Genomic DNA, 25,616 nt, shown 5'->3' with positions numbered 1-25,616 from the left:
ACACTACATTGTTTATCACAGTTCGTGTTTAATGAGAAATGATTTTATTATAGAAGGCTATTGGAGCCTGCTTATAAACGGCATGTGTATACTTAATTACACTTAATGCTATCTTGGAACAGGGTAGGGATCCTGATAAGCAATAAAAAGGTCTTCACGCGATGGCTTTGATAGACGAGCTCTTCTCCAGGGGATGGCAAATATTCCGTCATAGAACAAAATAACATCTTAATCGGTTTTGTTAGATTGTATATCGCCACATTTATAACACGTTTTCTTAAATGAGATTCCTCTATTTTGATTTTTATCATGAAAATTAGCATAGACTTTTATATAAAACAAGATAATAAACAGATTGATCTGTTTCATCTTTTAATTCACATTTCTACCTCCCGTCGTAAAGAGTTCTAAATTCAAACATTTTGGAACGTTTTGTTTATTATACATTTAATCGCAATGATAACGTAGCGTAATTAGAGTTGAAATTAATTTAGTTATGTTATTAAATTTTTAATCCAACGATGTCGATTTCTTCAGCGTGAATTTAACATCAAAAGAGGCGTTATCTGTGCCTGGCTGCAGGAATTGAGATTTTGTGAACGACAACTTGAGTGGTGCAATATTCTTTGCTTCGGAAGCGCTGCATCATATCAACAAAATCTGCAATGAAAAAAAGTAGATTCACGCCAAACAAATGTTAACATTTGTATGAACTACAATTTCATACCCGTAAAATGTGTAGGCAATTGGAACTTTCTATTAAGCTTATGTTTACTTTGGATGAATGAATTCTTTTTTAGTATCCAATTTGTTGTTTCTTTGAAACCGTGAGTTGATACCTAGAAATGTTAATATTTCATTGTTTTCAACCAAATTTTACTACCATAAATACATAAGTATCTCGAATTAAAAAAAAAACCCATTAGAAACTAGACTACAGGTTTGGTGAGATATTTGGAAAAATTACTGTTTTAAAAAAGGGATGCATATTTAATTTGACAAAGTCTTCATAAATGTATTCAAATATGAGATTACTCTAATTTTTTCACGCAGTCATAATAATTTTAATATTATCTTTCTTTATGTGTTTCTTTATATGTTTCTTTTAGTGATGTTCATTTTTTTTTTACATGTGTTTATCAGATTTTAACGATTTATATGTTTGTAAACGCAAGCAATTCTTGAAATGTAAAGAAACCAAATTATCTATATATATATATCATTAATTTATGTAAGCCCTTTAAATATCAAATACATCCAAAATTTTTACGTTTTTTAAAATCTTATTTATGTATTACAATACTACATGTAATTCACAAAATTTAAAATAACAATATCTATTTAAAAAATGAACAACTTCATTATCATATTTTGACAGGGATGTTAATTTCTTAACTGATGGGGATACACAATATCTTTTCTTGCAGTTTAAATGACTCAGAGCGCTTGTACTTCATACGGAGAACTGAAAAAAAGAAGGCGGTATATTATGAAACAACTGGAAAATACAAGTATGTCTTAAAATGTCAGTTGCAAATATTAATCATACCTGTTTGTGACAATTTTGAAGTGTTTCTGAAAAGAAGTATTTCAAAACAGAAAAACAGAATTACTACATATAAGAAAATAAACTTTCAAAATTATTTAGAAATTAGTAAAATAAATTAATGCATGAACTGTAAACTTACTATTGCAGGGGGTGTAAAAATATATCAAAAGACATAAACGAAATATATGTATGTTTTCGTAAACTGAAATATTTATATTTTTAATAGAATTAGAAAAAAAAATGCAAAAACATCATTAAAATGTCTGCTATACGAGGGTAATTTAGCTTTTAGTACTTTCTGACATTCTATTTTATGAAATCAGCTCTCCAATTTGACTAACTTTATCGCAGATTTTATTTGATAAAATAAAATTTTCCAGAATGGACAAGTTCATTTTTCCCAAATATATTGATATAAAGCGACTCTCATGAAATCGTCGCAAAGAAGTTTTAATCCTTTTTCTAACTTGTTTAAGGATTACTCAAAGCTACCGAGAAAATGGGGTTAAAGTAAAAGTGGCATTTGTTTAAATACATCTATATGGCATTAATGACAAACTTATATATATATATATATATATATATATATATATATATATATATATATATATATATATATATATATATATATATATATATATATATATATATACACTCTGACCAAATATCTCTTCCATATATGAAGCATCTTAACCTCATTTCACAATGACTCGTGATGTGTCCTCTTAAAAAAATGCTGCATAAGTATTCGAAATGTTCATGAAAGGATAATATATCAAAAATACTTACAACTAGCATCACTAAGGAAGCACTTCTGTTTCTACATTTATGTTTATTCAGTTTATTTCATGGTGTTTCTTTTTGTCGGAATGCATTCTATATTATATGCATGAAAAGAATATCCCTCTGAAATAATGTTGCCTTTGCTTATATCATAACTTGTAACTTAATTTGAATAACTCTGCGTGTTCTTTAGCTAAAAAGATTTTTTAATATTGAGTTAAATGTCGATTTTGGTACTTTTAACAATTTCTAAAATACCTTTTGTTTGCTTTTATTTTAATGCATGTTAATCAAAATATTCTAACATTTGAATGGATACCAAAGTTTATGTAATTATCTTGGAAATCTTAATGGTAAAAAAATATTGCAAAAAGTTTAAAATGGATACAAGTCTGGACAATTCCGGAAATAATCTAATTGATGTGGCGGCTGAAACGTACCAAAACTTCATCGTTCGCAATTATCTTCGATATGTAGTTTAAAATTCTATCAAATTGAAGTAAATGTAATTTTGAAAGCTGTCAATTATTATAAATCTCGACCAAATAAATGAAGACATTTATTAATGCCAAAAGCAAGAAAACATTTTTTCATGAGAATATGTCAGGACAAACACGCTTACTGGTTAAAAAAAAATGAATTAAAGTTTACAAATGGTTGATCTATTGCAGGTGTTAGTATTTCTCTCTCTCTCTCTCTCTCTCTCTCTCTCTCTCTCTCTCTCGTGGTTTCTTAATGTAGCTATGCTAATGAAAGAGTACAATTTTAGATTGAAAGAATCACTTTTTAAGAGATAGCATTTTGAAACCTCCCTGTTGTCCTGTATAGAAAGGGAAAATTTTACAAGTGTCGAATTCCGGCCCGATGTGAGTAAGATAAAAGTGACACATTTTCACGTGTTCTAATTTCATCTCCTTGGGCTGGTTGCGACATCATACTTCCTAACACTTTTTAGAAAATCACTGGAAATTGCTTTAAAATTTCGATGACCATACCACTTCTTATTTCCATGTTGTTGATCACAAGAGACAATTTCCTAATTTTGAGATATACAAATGCACTATTTCTAGTATCACCAATGCTTATCCTTTTAAAGATACTGAGCTACTCATTACAAAATACAAATTCAAAAGTGCTTTTCAACGATGTCCAATTGAGATGCTATTTAAAGTCATAATATTCATTGGAATTTGTTTATATTCCATTTGAAATTAAGTATGCATGTGATACTAAAATTTGAACTAATATTAAGTTTTAATAATTCAACTTTACACAAATATCAAGAGATTAATTTGATTTTTATTTTGAAACAACAACTCTTAATTATATGTCAAAATGGTTATGTAAAAAAAAAATTAAATTAAATGTTTAAGCATGATTCTGTAGCTTTCGCATTGTTAGCAAAGAGCTTAATAAGTATTTACACTATGCAATACATGTATATTTAATATAGGATTGCAAATGTAAATATTATTACACATAAACAGCTTTCCCCAGGCAACAGGTTTTTATGCATTGTATTAATATTCTAAGCTGTTTCTGAATACTTGTGATTTCTTTTGAGCAGAAAAACTTCAAAAATATTAATCCAAAAGTAAATGAATCACAAAGCCCTATATGAATCACTTTTTAGTGAAAATGGGAAAAGATTTCTTTGTTACTGTTGTTGACGTTGTTGTAGTTGATTAACGCTGTCCATGCCTTTTCTAATGAAAATGAGAATGACTGTGTAAAACAATACGACAGGAGATAATCAATTTTTCCCCAGAAAAGTTTTTTTTTATCAATAATCAGTTAAATACACGTGGACTGTCCTGCAGAATAGCGTTTTTGGGGGTGTTTTTTTTTTTTTTTTTTTGTTTTCTATTGTTGTTGTTTTAACCGTTCTTTTGTTGTTGTTGTTGTCATTTTGGAGTGGTTTTTGTATGTACATATTACTAAATACTGGTTATAAAATCCAAGTCAAAATAGTTTGTTTTTCATTGATTGAAGTCATATTCAAATAAAAAAAAGATAAAAGGTTGCAGAATTTACACACAGAATAAGGCAGAAATGTCATAAACTTTTGGATTCAAATAGTAATACTTTTCATAATACAAGTCAAGACTTAATAGACTTTATTGTGATGTTAATATAATGACTGACTCGTTTTGTATGTATTTGGTATAAATAAATATATAATAATTTATATATGATCATAAAGAAAAACAATAGTAGGGTTAATGAACTTTTTGGACAGCCCTCGTATGTTTCGTATATTATTCCCAAACGGACCAATGAAAAAGCATCCTACTTTGAGGTCAATGTTTGGAGACATCGAGAGACAACAATGTTTACAAACAAAACTATTCAGCAACATATGCATGCTTCTTTATTAAAAAATATTAAGAGACATCATTAGAATAATATTTATCTGTGAACTTAACTTTGCCTATTATTATTGAGTACCACATTTAAATTGAAAATAAGATTCATTTATTCGACTTATTTTGAAACATACAAACAAAAATCATTTCAATCGGTTAAAAAAATGCAAAATGAAAATACCCTATCCTTAACACGTACAAGCATACTTTTGAACTTTGAGTTTGAATCATTATATTATTTTTTTTTATCATGAATTTTAAATACAAAATGAATTTTGACTACCAATGAAATAAGGTACATGGGATAAAGTTTCCTCAATATGTTATATAAGTCTAAAAATAAGAATAAATTAAGATATTTACTCTTTTTTCAGTTTACAATCTTTCTAAAAAGAAATTAAGGTCATTAACTGGCCAGGCCGTATTTGCTATAATCACAAGGAATAACATCTCATTCATATATTAACCCTCTTTTTCTGCAATGGTCAAAAGAACGGAAATTATTTCCTTTTCCTATAATAATGGATATTTTTCTAAACATATTCAAACTTTCTATAAAAAGTAATGGAGTTATTAATAAAATATAGAGTAACAAATACCCATTTAGAGAAATATAATTCAAAATAAACAATTCAAATAAAAATATAAATTATACCTGGGTATTGAAAGATTAGATCACCAAATGGAATAAGCTGTACATATAGAATTTAAATAAGACAATATTTAATGAAATGTAATCAAATTGTATAGAAAAAATATTAGCATAAGTATAATCTCTCACACTCAAAAATCCCTAGAGAACAGAAAGAGAAATAGTTAATACATAAAGTAAGTGAGGAGCATAAAAACATTTCCAATGTGGGCAAAAATCTTAGCGCATTGTAAAATGGGTTTCTAAACGAAATAGTTTTTAAAAACTTTAGATAAAATATGTAGATTTAGAGGTTATTATTAATGACGTAACTAATTTCAAAAGCGTGCCCCTCCCAAAAAATTAAATAATTAAAAACAATGTTTAAAAAAGATTGTTCAAAATTTTTACAAATACATGTACTTCAATTTATAATTACCTTGTGTTGACGTGTTTTCCATCGTTGCACTGAAAGAAAAACTTGCTTGAATAAAAAAAAAATATACATGTTCGTATAATATTTTTGATTTACTTGGTAGAACCATAAGCTTCATATCTGAATGTTGCAAAAATTATTTTGAAGAAAAAGGATGGGTGAAGAATTTAGATTAGTATTTTTTTCCTAAAGATAACTGTTCATTGGTAAAAACACGGATTAGGGTTAAGATTAAAAATGTGTATTCCTATAACGCATAAATCTAGGGACAATGCTTGCATGTGAGAATCGTTCAGATGCCACTTTAGGCATATGTAAATCGAAAACTCTTCAACATAAGTATTGTTCTTAACCAAACCACAATTACAATGGAAGTACCAGGCACATCATTATCTCGTACAAGAGTCAATTATATGGATTATGCTTCCGAACTTATTCTGGAATATAATGCTCATCTAAAACACATGATATTGAGTAAGCTTCAATTGTTATTAGTAGTAAGCAACTTTTAACTTTCGACAACTTTCAAAATGCACAGGGGAAAAAAAGTTATGATTTTTTAACATTATTTAAGCTGATGCTTAAGCATGTTTAACTCAGTATTACGTCTATAATAATGGAGCATATCAAATTCCACAACTAAAATACTAAACATTAGAAATATATTTTAATTACATAAAAGAAAACACGAATTTTATTTGATCTATACAATGTTATAAACCAAATGGTGTTGAGAAAGGAAGTAGTGACCCTTTCTTCACATCTTAATATTTCTACTCTTGACAACCACAGTTTGGATGGATATATTACAACACATCCTGAATTACTTGGGATCCAATCTGTTCCTCGTTTAAAAAAAAAAAGAAACTACTTTTTCCAATTCTTCCTGCTTATAATAAATCTTCCTTGTTACCTCATTTTTTTTTATAATAAAGAAATGATATACTTTAAGGTTTAATTTTGTCCAGGAATACTTCAATTTTTTTTAGTCTAATTATGTTATAAGTTAAAGATTTACGTAAGATTCCAATATATTCACGTCTTATTTAATAATAATAATAAACGTAAAAAGGTAAGTTTTTAAAATGAAATTAAAAAAAAAATACCCCAAAATTGTAAAAGGAGGTTTTACCTAAAATCATTGTTTTTTAGTTGCGGGTGTTTCCTGTAGCATGGTACTTTTCTTACTAATCTTAGATATCATGGATAACATTAATTTAATCTCAAAATAACAAACTGTTTTGGCTTATATGAATAGAAAAAAAACCTAACAGGATTACCATTGGCATGTGTAGTTGATTGATAAGAAAGTTACAATTATGGTTCAAATAAATTTGACTTTGAATATTCTCGATGTTCCTGATTAACTAAATCAAGTCGTTATATACTGAAACTGATTGAAAATAAGAGGGGTATTGTCATTAAAATAAAGGGTATTTTGAAAATAAAGGGTTAGGATGAATATCAATATTGTAAATACCGGGACATTTTCAATACTCTTCGGTACAATACAAACACTATGATCTTCAACACACCATCCGGCTTGTCTAAGCAGGAAGTAAAGAAATTGGGGATAAATGGGGGGAATGTTGTTTCCTTAATTTCCAAAAGTGTTTTCTCGAATAGATTTTAAATCTATTTGAGTTAATTTTTTGGCATGTTTATCAATATTGAAAATGAAACTACCAATAAGTCCTCAACAAATTTTGAAAATTAAAAAACAAAAGCTTCGTCTCATTTTTTTTTTTTTTTTCAAAATCAGAAAACATTTATTTTTCCACATTGATATTGAAATAATAGTAGTAAAGATAACTGGTTCAGTATTTCAAAAAGTTAAAACAAAATAGTAATTTTTGAGGTGAAAGTTTGTTTTAAGCAAATCATCACTTACAAAACGTATGATTCAGCGCATACGTATAAAGTATATGTGCAAGTATGTCAATCGATATTTCTAGTCACAACTAAATAAGTATGCTGATGTAATTAATTCTCCGAATTGTTTTAAGTCACACATATCTATTTTTTAAATAACTAAAAACACAGTCTTGAAGCAAATTATAGATACAGCAAACAACTGACGATCAATGCAACCAGTTTTGAGAACTGTCAAAGCAAGGTTTCTTTTTCTCCACACTTTGGTCATCTTAGTATACCTACAGAATTAGATATACATAACTATAGGTAAATATGACAGGTATTTGCCAACATATACATGTTTTACAGAAACGTTTGTTCGCAATAACTATAAAGATAGCTAAATTTTCCTTCACTTAAAGCAATATGAACTGCATTTTTGAGAATTTTATTTTGTGTTGTTATGATAAATCTGTGTGTACTTTAATCCTTTATGATCTATTAGACGAAAATAATGTATTAAATTGTTTAGAAGACAGATTTCTGTACAGTGGAATGTATAGTATTATATAAGAATTCAATATTGTACAGGACGACAATAAAGTAATTTTTCTTCAATCAAAGCTTATAAATAGTTCTTCCATCGAAAATATGAACAACAGAAGTGTAAAAACCTTCTTTTTTCTGTCATTGAAATAGTTAATTACAATATTGCAACACAAATATCCGACATCAGAGTTGCAGCTCATATTGCTTTAAGTAATCCGAATCGTACATCTGAGGTAAGTTTGAAGTTGTGCTATGTTTTTGAGTGTTTTCCGTTCTAGAAGAAATCCAAAAATTGCACACTAAGGAGCCCATGTTTTGTATGATGAAAAGGCCAGTCCATTAAAATGGATTCAAGATCTTTTAGCACATACATGTATATGTATTAACTTCTTTCAAATGTGCTATTTAAGAAATGAACTTCAGCGATTATTGTCATAATTTTTTATTATCACGTTACGTGTAACAGGCTTAAACAATTATGCAAATATAACTTTGTACTTGGAAATATGAAGCTAAATTTGGATTATCATCTAAATATTGTAAACTGTGTAAACTAGGAAATTGTCAATTATTATTATGTAATATATATCCTAATGGTACAAACTTAAAGAAACTTTTTGAAGTGGAAATATGAATATTTGTGTAACTATATGCCGTGTTTCTTAATTTGAGTTTTCTGTGTATGGAAATAGGGTATTGTACAAGCCAATATGTCATCTACAAAAGATTGAAATAATAAAGACGTATGTGAGTATTCGAAATCTCATTGAAATTTTATGTGAGAAACTGAATCTTTTTGAAAAATATTTTCTTATTTTCAAGAATTAGAATCATAATTCATAATCTTTATCTTCAAAAATCATAATTCTTATTCGTGCGAGACGTCACTTACTGATCGTGTACACTATCTTATATCAAAAGTGTACTTTTAAAAGACTTATTATATCCAAGTGAACCAAAGTGGAGTTCTTATATTTGTGTCTTTGTACACAATGTACACGTACTTAATCATATAATGACCTAATTCGTTAGAGCAAACACAAATCTTACTCCCAGTGCTACGGAAGACGCCATCGATAATAGAGGAAATATACGTGTCAACGAAATCCCCAAACCGGAAACTGCGCACAGCTAAACCCCTGATCGGCGCTCTCCTAAACAGGAAAATTAGTACAGAACTAGTAATAGTGAGGGTCTCTGATCAAAGCTAGATATAAACTGCGGTCGTGCCCTTTCTGTGTGTCCCCGCTCTTAAATCCGGTAAACAAAATCACATCATTAAATCGTTACATGCTTAGTTGCTATTGAAGAACATTTACTGAATCATAATAGTAGCTGATGTTGTTATCTTTACTGATTTATCATCTTTGTTGACGAGTACATGTGCTATAAATACGACATCGATTACAATGAATGTTTTAACATATTTCAACTTGAAGCAACCGTTTAATATATGATTTCATAACAATTTCTCATACGTTATATTTATCTAAAAATAAGTCATGCGATTATATATATTATTGTCTAATAATGAAAACGTGTACAATGGATTTTACAAAAGATAAGAAATACATCTCGATAAAAAGTTCCAATTTCAACATTAACTTCAAAAAGAATAACTTTTTTTTTATTCTGTGGAAAAACCATTAAATGTGCCGTATAATGCAACACGCATTAGATGATAAAAGTAAAAGTAGAAAGTTCCGAGACTTTTTTAAAATTAGAAGGAGATGATAATATAATACAACAATTAACAATGCCGAACACTCACTATAGTATTTCAATTTAAAGATACAAGTATTTAAGATAACCAATTTGAAGATGAATCAAATAATGTACTTTCCTTCATATAATATCATATTGAGAGATCCGACGGATAGCAGAGTTATTTTTTAATCTTGGAATTTAAATAACTTCCCATCAGGCTCCCTGGCTCTTACTACAAATCAGAAAAAAAGTAGCTGTCGTTTATTTATATCAGTCTTAAGTGCATCTCAACGGAGACAAGATACTCCCTTAAGTATCTTCTACATAAGCCTTTCATCTTAGTCAACCTACGTATTGATAGAAGCTATAGTAAAACACTTTGTTAAGGAAGATTTGCGGCTCTCATTCTATAGTGTGGTTTAGTTGACTACTTGTGATTGTTTATATACTTTAAAATCAATTATGTTTATCAATATGTTACAAGAGTGGAACGTTAATAATATCTCATGCGGGAAACCAAGGGTGTCCGTGTGAACTCATTGAGAGATCTTGCGCTGATTAACGCCTTTAATTAAGTGCTATCGCTTGATTTGAGGTTATTATATCAAATCCCATCACTTAACTACGATTATATATAATAACTGCACATCTTGACTTGCATAACTAAAGTATACAGAAGAATAAGATAAATGTCTCTTTGTTATACAAATTAACTAACGGCATTGCATTGTTATGTGTATTATCTCCTTTTATGTAAATCAGAAAATGGGATGGAGTAGGAATAGAATTTTGTAAACATGTATTCTATAAAGAACATTCATTTTTATTATTATCAACATGTGCAAAAATATGTAACTGTATCATATTGCACATAATTTGTAATTCCTTTCTGGTTGGTGGAAAGGTTAAGTGCACGTGAGAAACTGAATACGTTTGACCGTAAAATAATAAGTAAAGTTGGTTCTTTTCCATAATTCAATTAACGTGCCAATTTTACAAAATATTAAATATACAGAGGAAAAAAGAGAGAGAGAGAGATCATCCGCATTTTTTTTTAAATAATTTTTATTTTATAGGACAGGGAGAAATCTATGATTTACTTTTAAACCAATTTCTTGCAAAGTTTATTTCAAATATTAAAAGAGTGTGTTTGATTTTACATCATAATTTTAGCAAAGGAAAAAAAGTACAAATCTATCGCATATATTCTCAAGGAAGCAAAGGATAGATAAATGATATATATCATATACTTAGTAGTAATTACTCCGTTTCCGCACTGTGCAATACGGGTGAGGCCACAATATCCCATATCAACAACCGGTCTGAAAACCCGTATCACCTAACAGACCGGCGTGCAAAAATCCATATCACACCTTGAGTAAAGTTTTCATAAAGATAAAATGTTAATTAAGTTGATTTTAATGAAATATACCATATATTGTATACAAAATATTGTAATATAATTTTTGAACTAAAATTTATTGACGTAATTAGTTTTAAAATGGCCTAAAATTTGCTCTATTAGATTTACGTGTAAGAAACATTCTTAAATGACTTGATGTGAACACACACACTAATTATTTCAAATACATGTGGATAAATAGAATACTACATACATATGACATCAAATATGGATTTTAGTTTGTAATATTCTTTATTTAAGGGGAAAAAAGACAGATAAATAATACTTCAGTATTTATTGATTAAATTTCTTAAGAACATCATTACAATTTTCTCACAGGAATTTTTAAACTAATTGTTAGTGTTGTTATATCAAATATTTTTCAAGCAAGTATACTATTTGTGTAAACAATATTTTTACTAGAATGTACCAGACATTGGAGAGGTAAAAACTCCAGACATCAATCGCAATATTTCTGAAAATTATTTTTGGAAAAAGAAAATACCATAACGTACCAAATTCATCAAGTGTGTGTCAATTGCAACAAGTACTCGATTTCAAAGTGCCCATACAACAGGTGACAATTTTCCTGAATGTTGTTCCAATATGCATTATATACCAAAAGGACATCCAGTTTTTTAAATTATAAAAGTACAGTTTTTTCATGTCGCAGTTAATTAAATTATCAACGCTAATTTAGAAAAAAAAATTAGTTTTTTTTTTATGTCATTAGATAAAGGAAACCGATGTTTGTACGATTTTTTTGAGTGAAGCGCAAATTACCCTAGTACAAAGAACAAATTTTCCAGGATTTATTCCTAAAATAATTCATGAATAAATATTTCCCGCTTTAAATCATACCTCAGAAATCGAAGTTTTATCAAACATACTCATAATTATTCGATATCTTTCTTAAGTTACAACTTTTGGTATATTTCTACTAAAAACGTAACAGGTTCAATGCTGTTAGTTAATAAAACGCAAGACGACAGCTGTTGTGCACGAATAACAACGTTATTACCCCTATTATTATTATAACATTATAAACAGTAGCTTGCAAATGAAAGCAAATAAGTTGTTTATGTTAAAATATTCTTTCCGACAGTTTATTATTATAATTATCTAATGAAATTATGTAAATTCATATTGCAAATTCTTATTTCATAAAATATACAATGACAGAGTTCAGAAGATACGATTATATTTCCAACGAATAAGAAATTGCAAAATATGTTTTTAAAAATTATGAAGCACGTATTTGCAAAATTTACGAAAAAATAATCCACTTAAGAAAAGAACACATATGTTTTTAGTGTTAGTCCTGTGAAAATAAACATAAAAAAACTTTATTCCGTAAAGTTACATATATACAACTAGAAAATTTAATGCTGATAACGTTGTTTCTTTTAAATACTACTGAAGTGTATAAATTATAAATACGGAATATTTACCTATGCCGATATTCAGAGCACAATTCCAGTCTAATTAAATCTTGGCAAGTATTAACTCAGTATAAAGTTTCTTATCTGACTAACTACAGAATATGTACAGTTGAGTTCTTGCTATCTTGCTCTAAGTTGTACTTGACTGGCAATTACCAATTATCAGCTCTCAAAGGCTAGAGAACTACTGCTAGGGACTTCTAAATCGCCAGTGTCAAGTACAAGCTTTGAAAGTAATGCAAAGACTCAGGTTTGTACGTCAATTGCAGATTAATAAGGAAAAGGTTTACATTAAAAAAAAACTCCTTAACATGTACATTTGTATGTAAAATAAGCATGCAACAAGAATCACATTTCATAAATTTTATTCGAAACATTTGCAAATTAAGAAATACATGTACGTGTATTATGGGGGGGGGGGGTTATCATCAGAAAAACTGTTTTAATTAATTAGTTACTTATAAAAATATCATCAGGTTAATCAAATAAATGATTATTTAGAGGTACTAGGATTTTCACAGAAAAAATGTATATATGGAAAGTGTCAAATTTGGCCTCTTATTTAATGTTACTTGAAATATACTTATAATTGTAATACTTTCAGATTAGGAACCAATTACGAAACATTTATTTTATCATGTTGTAAATTCTGAATTTACCGGGTGGTAGTAAATACAAAATTTGCAGTTGCCATGTTGTTAATTTTGTATTTACTGCCACCAGGTAAATTCAAAATTTACAACATAACAATTTATTCAGTATTGATTTTTATTAAAAGCATTATAATTTTCTAAATTTCCTATTATTTTGAGTTTTAGATACACTGTGCTTTGGGAATCACAGAGAGAAAGCAATTTTATCTAAATTCCATACAAATATATCTGATACTAAATATCTACAAGAAAAAAATGCCTTAAAGATGCAAATTTTGCAAAAAAGGCTAGCTTGCACTTTGTGTTTTTGAAGCAATATTGTACCTTAGAATTCCTTGAAACTGAGCAATATTGGAAAAATTTGGATATTGGACAAATCCATTGTATTTCATTGACCTTTGTTCATGCTATTACTTAGAAACAATTCTATTTTGATATCACAGGTGTGCGTTATTTACGATTGCATACTTCGGACTATCAACCGAAATCAGCGCCAAAATATTGGTTGTAGGATCCTTAGTTTATTGTATAGTTTATATTTATTTATTTAAAAGTTTTTTTTTCTATTTATTACATGAATACTAAGCTTTTCAATCACTAAAAGATAATTTATTTGACTAAGTTTCCTAGAATTATACATTTATCATTTCATGAATTTATTGTCTGGAATATATTTTTAATGGATATTATAATTGATATATGGATTTTCACATTTACTCATTTTTTTTTTCAAGTCATGAAAAATCTTTGTAATTTACATAGTAAATTCACTGTAAAAAGGCAAGTTCTCTGTCTTTGAAAAATATCAAGTGAGCTTTTTGTGTATTTTTGGATGTAGTCTTTAGATCACAACTAAAACTTATACAGATGTAGAAGTTTTATGAAAAAAAAATGTATATTCACTTCGGGGTCTCTTTATAAGTGTAATATCTCAAAATATTTATTTTTTTTTCTTTTTAAGTTTAGTAATGATATTGCTCTTCACAGCAAAATTGAATATATGCTTGTATGTCTTAAGCTCAAAATATACTTCGATTGCAATTCCATGCAACGATTTATTTAATTTGAAATGGGGGGATGTTTAATTCAAAAGCAAAATTGGAAAAAATTCTAAAAATAATGCTTTTTAGTGTTTAATAGTGTTCTTTTAAGAAGTGTTTTGCTGTTTTTCGTTCTAGATTTAGTTCTTTTGTTACAGTTAAATTCTTAGTAAACTAAATTTGAACAATAACACCAGAAGTATTAAAATAGATATTCAATGTTTAAGAAAGAAAAGTTAAAAAGAAAAGAAAATAATTTTCAAGGAAATTTATCTTGTTCCTCGATTCTTTATCATAATTCTTAATCGTTTAATTCAATCATCAGTTAAAACTAGTCTTTTTTATAGTAACATGTAACATCTTTTTCTATGGATTTTAAATAAAGGGACTCGAGAATAAAATACTGACTTAGATTGATCACGGATATGACTAACATAAAAAAAAATTACATACTCACCAAAAGGCCCAATCTTTACGCCAATTGAAACAAAACCGATCTAATCTACAAAAAAATGAAAGATACTTTTAAATAGTCCCGAATCAGGTAATATGCGAGAACTTTGAGGAAAAAAAGGAAAATATTTACAAAATAACAAATGTTTTTTTAAGCACTGAAATCTACTAGTACTCTTATGGTTGTTTACGAATTATCCGGGATGCACGGAGCTCTCTTTTAAAAAATCAAGTTAATAGAAAACAGTAAGTATTGGAACTTCAAAAAAATGGTAACGATCTCGGTGTGCGGAAAATCCTCAATGTCTGTATCATGTAACAACTGTTTCTCTAGGACGCAAATTAAGTGAAAACAGTCAAATTTTAAGGATGATTTAAAACCCATACATCTGGGTAACAAAACGCTTAATAAAACTCGCCAAGATATAGGAAAACATGCATATGAGATATAATAAAGATAGTGCTAGGGGCAGACAAAAACAGTTCGTTTACGAGAAACAGAAATAAAAAGGAAAGACGGGGCATGTGGGATTTTTTGCTGATAGATTCTATAATAGAAAAAGGTGAACTGGAGACATTATTTGTAGAAACTAAACCCTCTTTTGCCATAAAGCATGCTAGCTGAATGTACAGATTCGACGACAGACTGACTGGAATTTGTTGTTATGCTCTATAAACTAAAACACGACATTGTGGCGATCTCACATGCAGGCCATGTCGGGCAGTATGCGCTCGCCGATTTTGAGAATAACCACCCCCTCCTAGCGGGCGGTAAACGACTCGCTCTACGGTGATTTGAGGCACTAATCTACGTGCGATATCGGGTTTTATCGAGAAAAATGTCGTTTCACTCTTTTCCAAATGATTTCAATTTCATACAAAACAGTACCCTGTGTAAACATCCTAGTCTGAAGAATAACATTAAGCCACATTGTTGATACGAAAATTGAATCGTTTAGTAAGCGCAAGAAGAAAAGATTAATAAATAAACGAGGCTTCACACGTTGTTTCATTTACGGCATTTATAAGAATCAGTTGCAATGAAATAATTACAAAAGAGCTGGCATTTCTGAACACGAAAAATCTTTTAAAAGATGTTTGAAGAAATAAAATTCAAAATATTATTTGGTCAGGAAGACGATATGCAAACATGATTTTTTTTTTCTTTTCTGATAAAAATTTTCTTACGGATTAAAACTCGCTGGAAGATTATCTAGTGTATATACAACAATAAATGTAACTATAAGCCTTTGTAAAATACTGAAGCTCACTAGGAGGGATAAATTCGCCTTTTCCTGCTTGAATTTTACAGCAGGAAATCTCCGTCATTGGCATAACCGATTGTGATTGGATGGCGCCTGAACATAATTTGAGATGCAGCGAGACCCCCGTTATCGTACAGAGCAAAACACTTGGTCGTGACAAACAGGCTCTCCACAATCTAAAAGCGTTTTGACAACAGTGTAGCATTCTTGAGTGGATATTTGGTTGTGTGGACAAGGTGGCAATGAATTATTCCAATCATTCCGTAATGAACTTATTAAGTCAGGGTCCAGGGTGGCCAACAGAACACCAGGCGATGCATTGCGGTTTGGACTATTACAATAGTTACGGACTTCCAATGGAAAACAACAGAATGACAGATCAGTTGCATATTTACAACAGCAACCAAGCCTGTATGTATGGAAAGTCACCGTCTCCAACATTGACTTCTCCAATCCAACAAGGGTACACCCTGACAAATCTATCTTCCAATGTCTCCAACAGTATGTCCCTACCTGTTCAACCCGGGGACTCCATCAAGACAGAACCAGATTCACACGTCTCCGGAGAAATTCGGACCTCCCAATCCTCACCAGATATGATGTCCCCTGGCTCATCCTCCCTATCCACAGATAACGGTTCATCCATCACTCCAAAGAGCGAAAGCAGCGAAATCATGGAAAATCTTGACAAACGTATGTATTGAAAATAAACTCTTCTGTTGCGGTGGCGATGTATTTAAATGTCTGGACTTGTTGAGTTTGATCAAGAGTCTCTTGTGCCATAAGGGGTACTTCGAAATCTCCTTCTGTCTTCAGAAATCGCGATTTGTATCATCAATATAGGTAGCTATGAAGTGGTCCACTTAAAGCTATTGGGGGCTTAAGCATGCTTTCAATGTGTGGTGATAGGTGTTGCATAAATCTTATCGTCTCAAAAGGTGAGAGCCATTCCAAAATCTCTTGTAATCTTGATACTTGATTTGAAATTTAATCCTTATCCAAGTCATCCATCATCTCAAAAAAGAAAAGTATCTTCGTCATCGCTTTAATAGTAACACTTGGTAACTCTTTAAAACATTCGGCTTCACCCATTTTTTCATAATCTATTACATAATATGAAATTGGTACAGTAACCGCCCATTAATTTACTTAAAATTTTATTACATATTGTTCTTTAATAAAAAAAAAAATCATTTTTGATTTTGAATTTACTGAGAAGGATTATCTTTTTTTATCATTCCCAAAATAAATTGTAGAAATAAATTTGTTGGGATGTCTTAATATAGTGTCGTTATTATATAATGTTGTGAATTGTAAATGTTGTTTTAAACGACACTGACTCTATACTAGAACTGTTTGTGTGTTGTTTATCTTTCGGAAACACAGTCGGATGTTGCATAAACTATGAATCTAAATTCAAAGTGTACACATATGTATTCTCTCGGTTTTTTAAGGTGGTCAAATAAGGTTATTTAAAAATATGAAAGCTAAAGAGTTGTATGTATTATTTTATTTCTTCATCCACAATTTTCAGGTTTCAAGTCTTCAAAACGTTTGACGCAAAAGAACTCGGATATATTTATATTTTTTAAAAGCATTAACAAGTTTATTTGATTTTTTTTTTTTAGATAAATTTATTTTCTCCATAAAATTTATTGTCACAAATGAAAAATGTCGGCATCCTCTTAATGTTCTATGAACACACATCCTAAAATCTTATTAGAAAGTGAAATCGTGTATAATCAATCCTGATTGTATTCATTTATAACAGATGTCACGCAATAACTAGACCAGCAGAACTATTTTTTTTTTAATTTTTGTTTATTTCAATTTTAATGGTGTTGGTAAACAAACAAAACAGAGCTAGAAGTAGGGTTGTCCGTAGAGTATTTTTTCCCTGAGAAAGTCAATATTAGGACGATATCATGGGAGGCAATATTAAATACATATGTACGTACACATGTCGAACTAAGTTTGATGGGAAGATATACGACAGAAAAACGGTTTTATCACACCAGTTTCTGCAAATTTCATCCCCAACACCGTAGGGGCCCGGGAGCGCGGTCGGATTCACAAACATTATTTCTGTCATAATTTGAAGTTCAAAGAAGACTTATTACCCAGACTTTGGGCATTTTGGGTGGACACGGTCTAAAGTATTTTTGGGGAATGGTTCTCATCGATCGCTTTGTCTCTATACGTTTATACAGTGTAGCGATCATGAGTTTTAATTTGGATATTAATTTTTTCGGGTTACAGTTTCCGTACAAAACGGAAGCCAGGCAGGATAATTAGACCTAATGACGATGTATTTGTATTCAAGTACTTATGTTGCAGTATATAAATTCCATCATTAATAATGAAATTATTTGTGTCACGTATATTTCTGATACATATGCCTTTATCATTAATGGTTAATTTTCCGTCTTGCTTTTTAGTTTCTCAAGAGGTTATATTAATTGAAGGATTGATAAAGTCCTTGTAATTAGCAATTTCTCTAAGTAATAGTCGATTTGATAATATGAACATGTGATTTAGACTGAATGTGTTTTACTGAGAATAACAAGAAAAAAAATATTTCCTTGTAAGGGATAGGAAGATTGCAAGTTTTCTAATTTCCTGTACTGTTTAGTATTTCCTAAAGAAAAGACTGTTGAGTTGAATTTCCTTGATACGTTATATTTTTGGGATGCTTCGGATGTTAGGTTCTATCATCTTCTTATGCAATATTCTTGATGTGAATATTTCTTCCATAAGCATTTTTCTGCATAATGTCTTTCCAGCTCATACCCTGATAAAATCAAATTTGAACGGAACTTTAATTTTTATTAAAACATTTTCTAAATTAGAATGTTACTGCATTTATCAGCTGGAGTTGTAAAAACGTGCGGACACGTTTGGATCCTGTGAACGCTAGGCCCCAAGTTGTAATTCTGATTTCGTCTTTATTTTCTACGTTTAATTTTATGATCTTATCACTCAACATAAAGCCACTATTTACGATACATTTTTCTAATTACGTTGTGGAACTTGGAGCAATCAGATACGGCGGCAAAAATACTTCAAAGACGTGAAATCTAGAAAACCCCCGGACCCCGACCGGCCCTTAATGATTCTTTTTTATTTTTAATCCGCAACGGAATCAAAATATATCATTAAATTAGAGATAATATTTGAATATTCAAACAAGATTTTTTACAGTGATATTAAAAAAATTCAATTTTGAGTGAAAAACGTTTAGATTTATTTAATTAGTATACTTTAATATCTGCTAGATTGTGGAGCGTATTTTTGCGACATAAAGAAATCATATTTAGATGCATAATTTGTAAAATTCTTTAGAAATAGTGCAGTATTCGAGCAACATAGATAGATTTAGAAAACAAATACATGTAACATATTGATTCTTTATTAGAATAGCTATTGCCATTTCCTGTATATAAATCAAGCTCCAGCCACATTTTTTTGATTTAATTTTATACAATGTACTACGGAACCACCGATATACAAAATTCCTTCGTTCATCTGTGTTTAAGCAAACGGGGGTCATCAAGTTCATATGATGTTAAACGGGGGAGAGGGGAGAAATGATACCTCCGCGAGCGCAGTATTTATCTCGTAACGTTTACGCTTGGTCGTCGAGCTCAAAACTGCATAACGCGATCTGAAGATCGCCATATTTATTGGACATTAAATACGCTTGTGATCTTTCACTTCCCCGTGTGGCCAAATGTCATGCTAAGTAGAAATATTCAGGGTATTTCACTTATTTTTTATTTTAAACTTAACAAATCAATTAACTTTTATTGATAGGAAAATTATCATGATGCGCCCAATGAAGTTGTTACATATAATGGAGATAGGTTGATGTGGAACGGAAAAGTGAGATTGATCTATTAATATTTGATCGCATTTAAATGATGAGAAAATGATTAGAGAAAATTTGTACTTAGATATATAAAAAGCTGAATTGATAAAAAGAAAAATTTATACTTATATCTTTTTCATTCAATGTCAGTGTATTGTAAAGGAATATAATTAGATTTATCTGATTTTATCGGAATTTTTGTAGCTTTGAATGTTATTTTATGGAAAACTTAATTTTTATCTGTATTCTACAATCAACTCCAAAGAAAACATTTTCTTCTGTCAAAAATGACTACTCAAATGAATGTAAATCTTCCAAACTGTAGTAAAAATACACGAAGTTTTTTTTTTTCAAGGCCATTGCATAATTGCGGTTTTTTTGCTTCACGACAAAACAATACTGAAATGACTGCAGCACGGTAACATCCTTTTCCATATTTTTACTCTTTCCTTCTGAAATGAGAATAAAACTGGAGCACCAACCTCGAAATTGTGAGCAGTTACTCTGTCGCGCGACAAGGAAACAGGGGGCTCACGATCGGCGGGACATCCGCTTACTTTGCCTCGCAACAGGATGTAGGGAAAATTTATCACAAATCTGTCAAATCTGGAAGTTACCGATATAGCGTACCCAGATTATCCTCACCTTCTATTCTGATTTTTTTTTGTATTAATCTTTAGAACAAATATAGAAAGTAAGGATAAATAAATAATTCACTATTTTTTGTCTTTTCCCTTTGAGCATAAATTTTGAACTGGATCCGGAAATGAGGTATATTTTTTTTTAATTTTTGTATCCAGGTTTTCTTTACTTCTTCCTCCATTTTGCTATTTCCTGCTTTTTTTTTAAATTTAATTTTGTTTATTTATTTATTTATTGGTCACTTATCTGTTCATTAAAAATGTTGCATAGTTTATAGTTTGTGATATTGGTGAACAAACATTGTTTGAACAAATGAATTATTACATACGAGTAGCATGCAGTGTTTGTTGCATAGTTTTGTTGGTTTTATTTAATTCTGTATTTAAGTATCTTGCTTGCAAAATAATGTTAAGATTTGCATAAAAAATAAACAAACTTTAAAAGAGAAAAAAAAACGTTGAATTAGTAAAATCTCTTTATCTTATTAAATCTGCTCAATATGTTATCATTGTGTGAAGAAAAGTGCAAAGAAGCGAGGAGAGATTTGTCAATTTATCATCTTTGCAAACTGTTTTCAGATTCCTTTATCAGAGGAAACATCAACAGCGATTTAAAAGTCCAACAGAGATATTTATATTTTGTGATATTCAGTACGTCTAAAATCCCTTGCCTATTTATTTACCAGCCATCACATTACTTAAATATAATTTCCACCTCGATAAAAAAAATTGATACAAATTTGCTAGATATAACCACATGCCTGACGAATGAAATCTGCAATTAAATAGATACGAAAATATGCATAATTTAAAAGTAAAAGTCGACCTGGTAACAATTTTAAGACAGAACTAATGCAATTCAATACAAAAAAAAGATGTAAACATAACTGTAATTCCGAAGAGAATTTCGTCCAATTTCATGATAATAAATGATATTTTAAATAAATTTGAAATTAAATCACAATAATTTAATTTTGGTTGTACATGTAACACGCCATTTGATTGGATAGAAAAATTCGTTTATATCGTATAACCTGTGTTGCCTAAGTCACAATGATTTACGTCAAAAACGGATCAATCCGATGGACGTTACATTTAAAATCCGTAGAATTTGGAGGCCTTTTTGAAAGGAAAATTGTCTTATTTTTTACACTTAATGATAGAAAATTAAATTATAAGGAATAAATTTAATAGCTACCCCAGTTATACTTGTATAACCTGGTTTGTAACAGTTTACGCTTTTTTATAAACCGCGAAGCGGTTTATAAAGCGTAAACAGGCCCAACCCAGGTTATACAGTATAACTTGGGTAGCTATTAAATTCATTCTTTAAATATTCCTCAAATACTGAAAACTCTAAAATAGTCTGGAAATGAACTCTGAAAATATGGTTCATCATTAATTCATAAGATATTCGTAGATTATACTGAAATATTTTCACATTTATTCGTTGCTTTTTTGAACAATATTCTTGTTTTTGTCTTCTTAAAAAAGGGACATATTTCCCTGCGGATTCTACAACAAACAAAATTGATTAATATTTTATAATTAAAGAAAGAATAGATATATATAAGAAGATATGTAATTAATATCGTTTTTGTTGACGTAAGTATAATGTTCTTTCTGGCAGAATTTTTTTTATCGATCTCTTAAATATATTTACTTCTAAATTTATAAATAAAATCTGTCGGAAATAAACATATGGAAATTAAAATGTTATATTAACTTCCATATGAAAATTAAAATAATATACTAGTGTACCTTCCATATGGAAATGCAAATGATATATTAACTTCCATATGGAAATCAATTTCAACATTTTCATTTCGACGGTCGTCATAAGATACTTTATATATTCTATGTGTTAAGGTATTTCATTTCGTGGGTTTATGGTTTTTTTTCTAAATTATGAAGAAAAGTGCGGTAGATCTATAAGGATTTTAAATATATATAAAGCATTCATGGGAGAGAGAGAGAGAGAGAGTATAACGCATTCATTTCATTATACGTTATTCAATTCTAAAGGAGTTCCTTAGAGGCAAATTCTGCTTAACAAGTCCATTAATTTCGATAATACACCAGATGGTGGCATAAAAACGTATATAAGAAGATGAATTTCATTTTCTTTTAACCAAGTGAAATCCATACTATCCTTTTATTTCTTATCTTCTTTTAAGATAAATTACAAATTGTTGGTCAAATAGTAATTTCAATTTCAAATTGAAAAATTAATATTAAAAAGGAGATTTTTATCTTGTTTCTGCAATACTTATGTACGCGTATATTTCATGATAAGGTACTATATGCTTTAAAGAGCTAGAGTACTATATAGAGTTCATGCAAATAAAGAAACTATTTAATAGTACTGTTGTATTTTTACATATATATAAATCAATATGCCATTAGAATTTTCGTTTGAATTTTCTGAAGAACTTCAAAGTACAGTTCCTTTGTTTAACCATTTTTCTGAGACGGAAGTTTCCAATTTTTGTATCCATCTTTCCTTATATTATTTGCCTCACTTTCATGAGGCTGGTCGTTTTCACACAGAAATATTCAGAATATCTATATACCATGTTTTTTTGGTTTTACCGACAGTCAAAATGATTCCTTCATTTTTCATTTACCATTTTCTGTTTCCTGACATTTTAAAACTTGACAAACTGTTAATATTAATTACTAGGAGGTATGGCGCGTGTCTTTGATTGCTAGCCTTCCCACAACACGTTAAAGTTCCAATCTTTTTTTTCCTGCAAATGTTCCTAATGCTAATAATAACCGAATATTAATTATGTGCCGTCATGTTAGTGTAGCTTTCAACTGTTAGGTAATGAACTCGTGTAAAAAGGGAATCACTGCCTCTGTTTTGAAAATTATTGGAAAATAATACATGAGGAAGCCTACCCTCCACATGCTTGCCGAGAGCCAATTTCAACAACTGTTGTTATGTCTTTATGCGAGCTTCCGCCCCCTGCTGAGGATTGAAGATTTTCTTCAAGTATCGGGTGTAAATCTTCCGATGTTGGTCTCTATTTTAAAGCATAACTTCTTAATAATTATTGTTTGTGAGCTGTTAAAAGCTACGGGAGGAATTCCAGGGTGGGAAGGATGCGCTTGTCAATCAAAAAAAGAAAAAAAAAGAATCTGAAGCACTTGGTATAATGTGTAAACCGCATCAGTCGGCAGAACGACAGAACCATTAAACAAATGTTATCCATTAGAAGAAACAACTGGTCTTATTTTTAATACATAAAAAGAGAAACGTTTGATGAGTTATATCTTTCATAACGAGAGTATGAGAGTTGTTCATTTTTCTTCGATGACATTAACATGCGGAATTTGAACTTTTGAAGTTTTCTATATAGGATATAAATGTATACATTAAGATGTTTAACAGATATTATTTAATTATCCTAGTGAGCTCATTTATTTTCCCATTATTTTTGCCATGATTAAAATACACTACTTTATTCTTGTCCGTGTTCATTGGATTTCCTGTCTCCGGACTTAGATTTTATTTTCGCATTTAGATCGTTGGTCCAAGTTTCTTAAGAGGATTGTTTTTAATCTCTTCCCCATGAAACACTTGTGTGGTTATTTAAGATTAATTCTGATTCTTTGCATTATGATGAGAACATTGTCTTTCAAACGATGATGCAACGTAACTGATAAATTTTGTCAAGGATGACGAATCTCTAACCGGTAGGATGGTGTACAGATGTTTCCTTACATTAAAACAGGGATTGGTCAAATAACCCCAATACAATAACGTTTAAACAATCTTGCATCACATTTATTTTCAATAAAATATCATGTATTTTAAGAAATTTAGAAATTGGTTTTTGTACAGAACACAGTTAGCAGCCTCGATTTCGATACTATTAATTGTGTCACAAAAACGTCATTGAACCAATTCGCTGAGGATACAGCAATGCCTGTCCAGTTTTGGGGGGCTTTTATCTCTCACTTCAACTCCATTTTAGGAATACGGAGGGGGGGGGACACTAAATACTATAAATTTAAACAATTATGATTTCGCTTCGCTTATATTATTTTGAATATTCAATTAAGATTTTTTTTCAATTTTAGATAATGGAAACTGCAGCCAAGCTCCATCTCCGTTAGATGAAAACGACAACGACAAAAACCCAGAAAAATCAGGTGAATGTAATTTAATGAAACAACGCTCCAGACGAAAACCCCGGGTGTTATTTTCTCAGGCGCAAGTGTTTGAATTAGAAAGAAGATTTAAGCAACAACGATATTTATCCGCACCCGAAAGAGAACAGCTAGCATCCTTACTCAAACTGACTTCTACGCAGGTGAAAATATGGTTCCAAAACAGAAGATACAAATGTAAACGCCAGAGACAAGACAAAAGCTTAGAATTGTCTTCTATGCCACCAAGGCGTGTCGCAGTTCAAATGTTGGTCCGCGACGGACGGCCATGTTTGCCACAGAACGTGCCTGGAGCTCCTTATTCCGCGTCATACAGTAGTCCCTATTATCCCTCACCATTGAACACTCATGTCTCATCAGCTGTTCCCATTAATCCTATGCAACAAAATCCATACGCAAATTCACAAATTCCCCAAGGCATACGATCTTGGTGATAATATTTGTATTTGACCTCAATTTGTTGTAAATATATATAATATATTGTAAATAAGAGTTGTATTTTGAATACGAATATGTGAAAATGGAGTTGTGTTTCATGACAAAATAATGCATTTCGTCGAAGTTTATAACACAAAGTGAAAATCTAAATTGAAAAATATTAAGCTGTATGCGTCATGAACATATATTGAACAATGTGTGTATGGATAAAAAAGTGCTGATGTATGGTTGAACACTTTATCATTTGCGATAAATTCCGACATTTTTTCCTACAAGAATTAAGTTGGCAGACTTGATTCTTTTATACTCATACAATATTGTTAACAATTTGGACTATGTTTCATATTTTACAGTTTTATA

General features: G+C 30.0%; 1 protein-coding gene and 1 long non-coding RNA gene across 3 annotated transcripts; one reads left to right on the top strand and one right to left on the bottom strand.

Annotated features, from left to right (window-relative positions):
- Nucleotides 1-355: 355 nt before the first annotated feature.
- On the bottom strand, nt 356-14,909 carry LOC133202786 (uncharacterized). Of its 2 annotated transcripts, XR_009723306.1 has the most exons (3): nt 14,870-14,909; nt 5,769-5,797; nt 356-660 (listed from the first exon to the last, which is right to left on the bottom strand). It is a non-coding gene; the product is annotated as an uncharacterized LOC133202786 (long non-coding RNA). The 2 variants fall into 2 exon arrangements; XR_009723305.1 differs by lacking the exons at nt 5,769-5,797; nt 14,870-14,909 and adding an exon at nt 12,729-12,889.
- A 1,315-nt stretch (nt 14,910-16,224) lies between these two features.
- LOC133202785 (homeobox protein ceh-28-like) lies at nt 16,225-25,616 on the top strand. The gene is made up of 2 exons (XM_061338658.1): nt 16,225-16,823; nt 24,729-25,616. The coding sequence occupies exons 1-2, from the start codon at nt 16,373-16,375 to the stop codon at nt 25,250-25,252; spliced, it is 975 nt and encodes a 324-aa protein (XP_061194642.1). The 5' UTR covers nt 16,225-16,372; the 3' UTR covers nt 25,253-25,616.

The sequence above is a fragment of the Saccostrea echinata genome, unplaced genomic scaffold (genome assembly GCF_033153115.1).
Source record: "Saccostrea echinata isolate AGI-Se365-2 ecotype Australia unplaced genomic scaffold, CSIRO_AGI_Sech_v1 ptg000047l, whole genome shotgun sequence".
In the NCBI taxonomy this organism is placed as follows: Eukaryota; Metazoa; Mollusca; class Bivalvia; order Ostreida; family Ostreidae; genus Saccostrea; species Saccostrea echinata.
The sequence above is the reverse complement of the archived record's forward strand: the minus strand, read 5'-3'. Positions and strand labels throughout refer to the sequence as shown.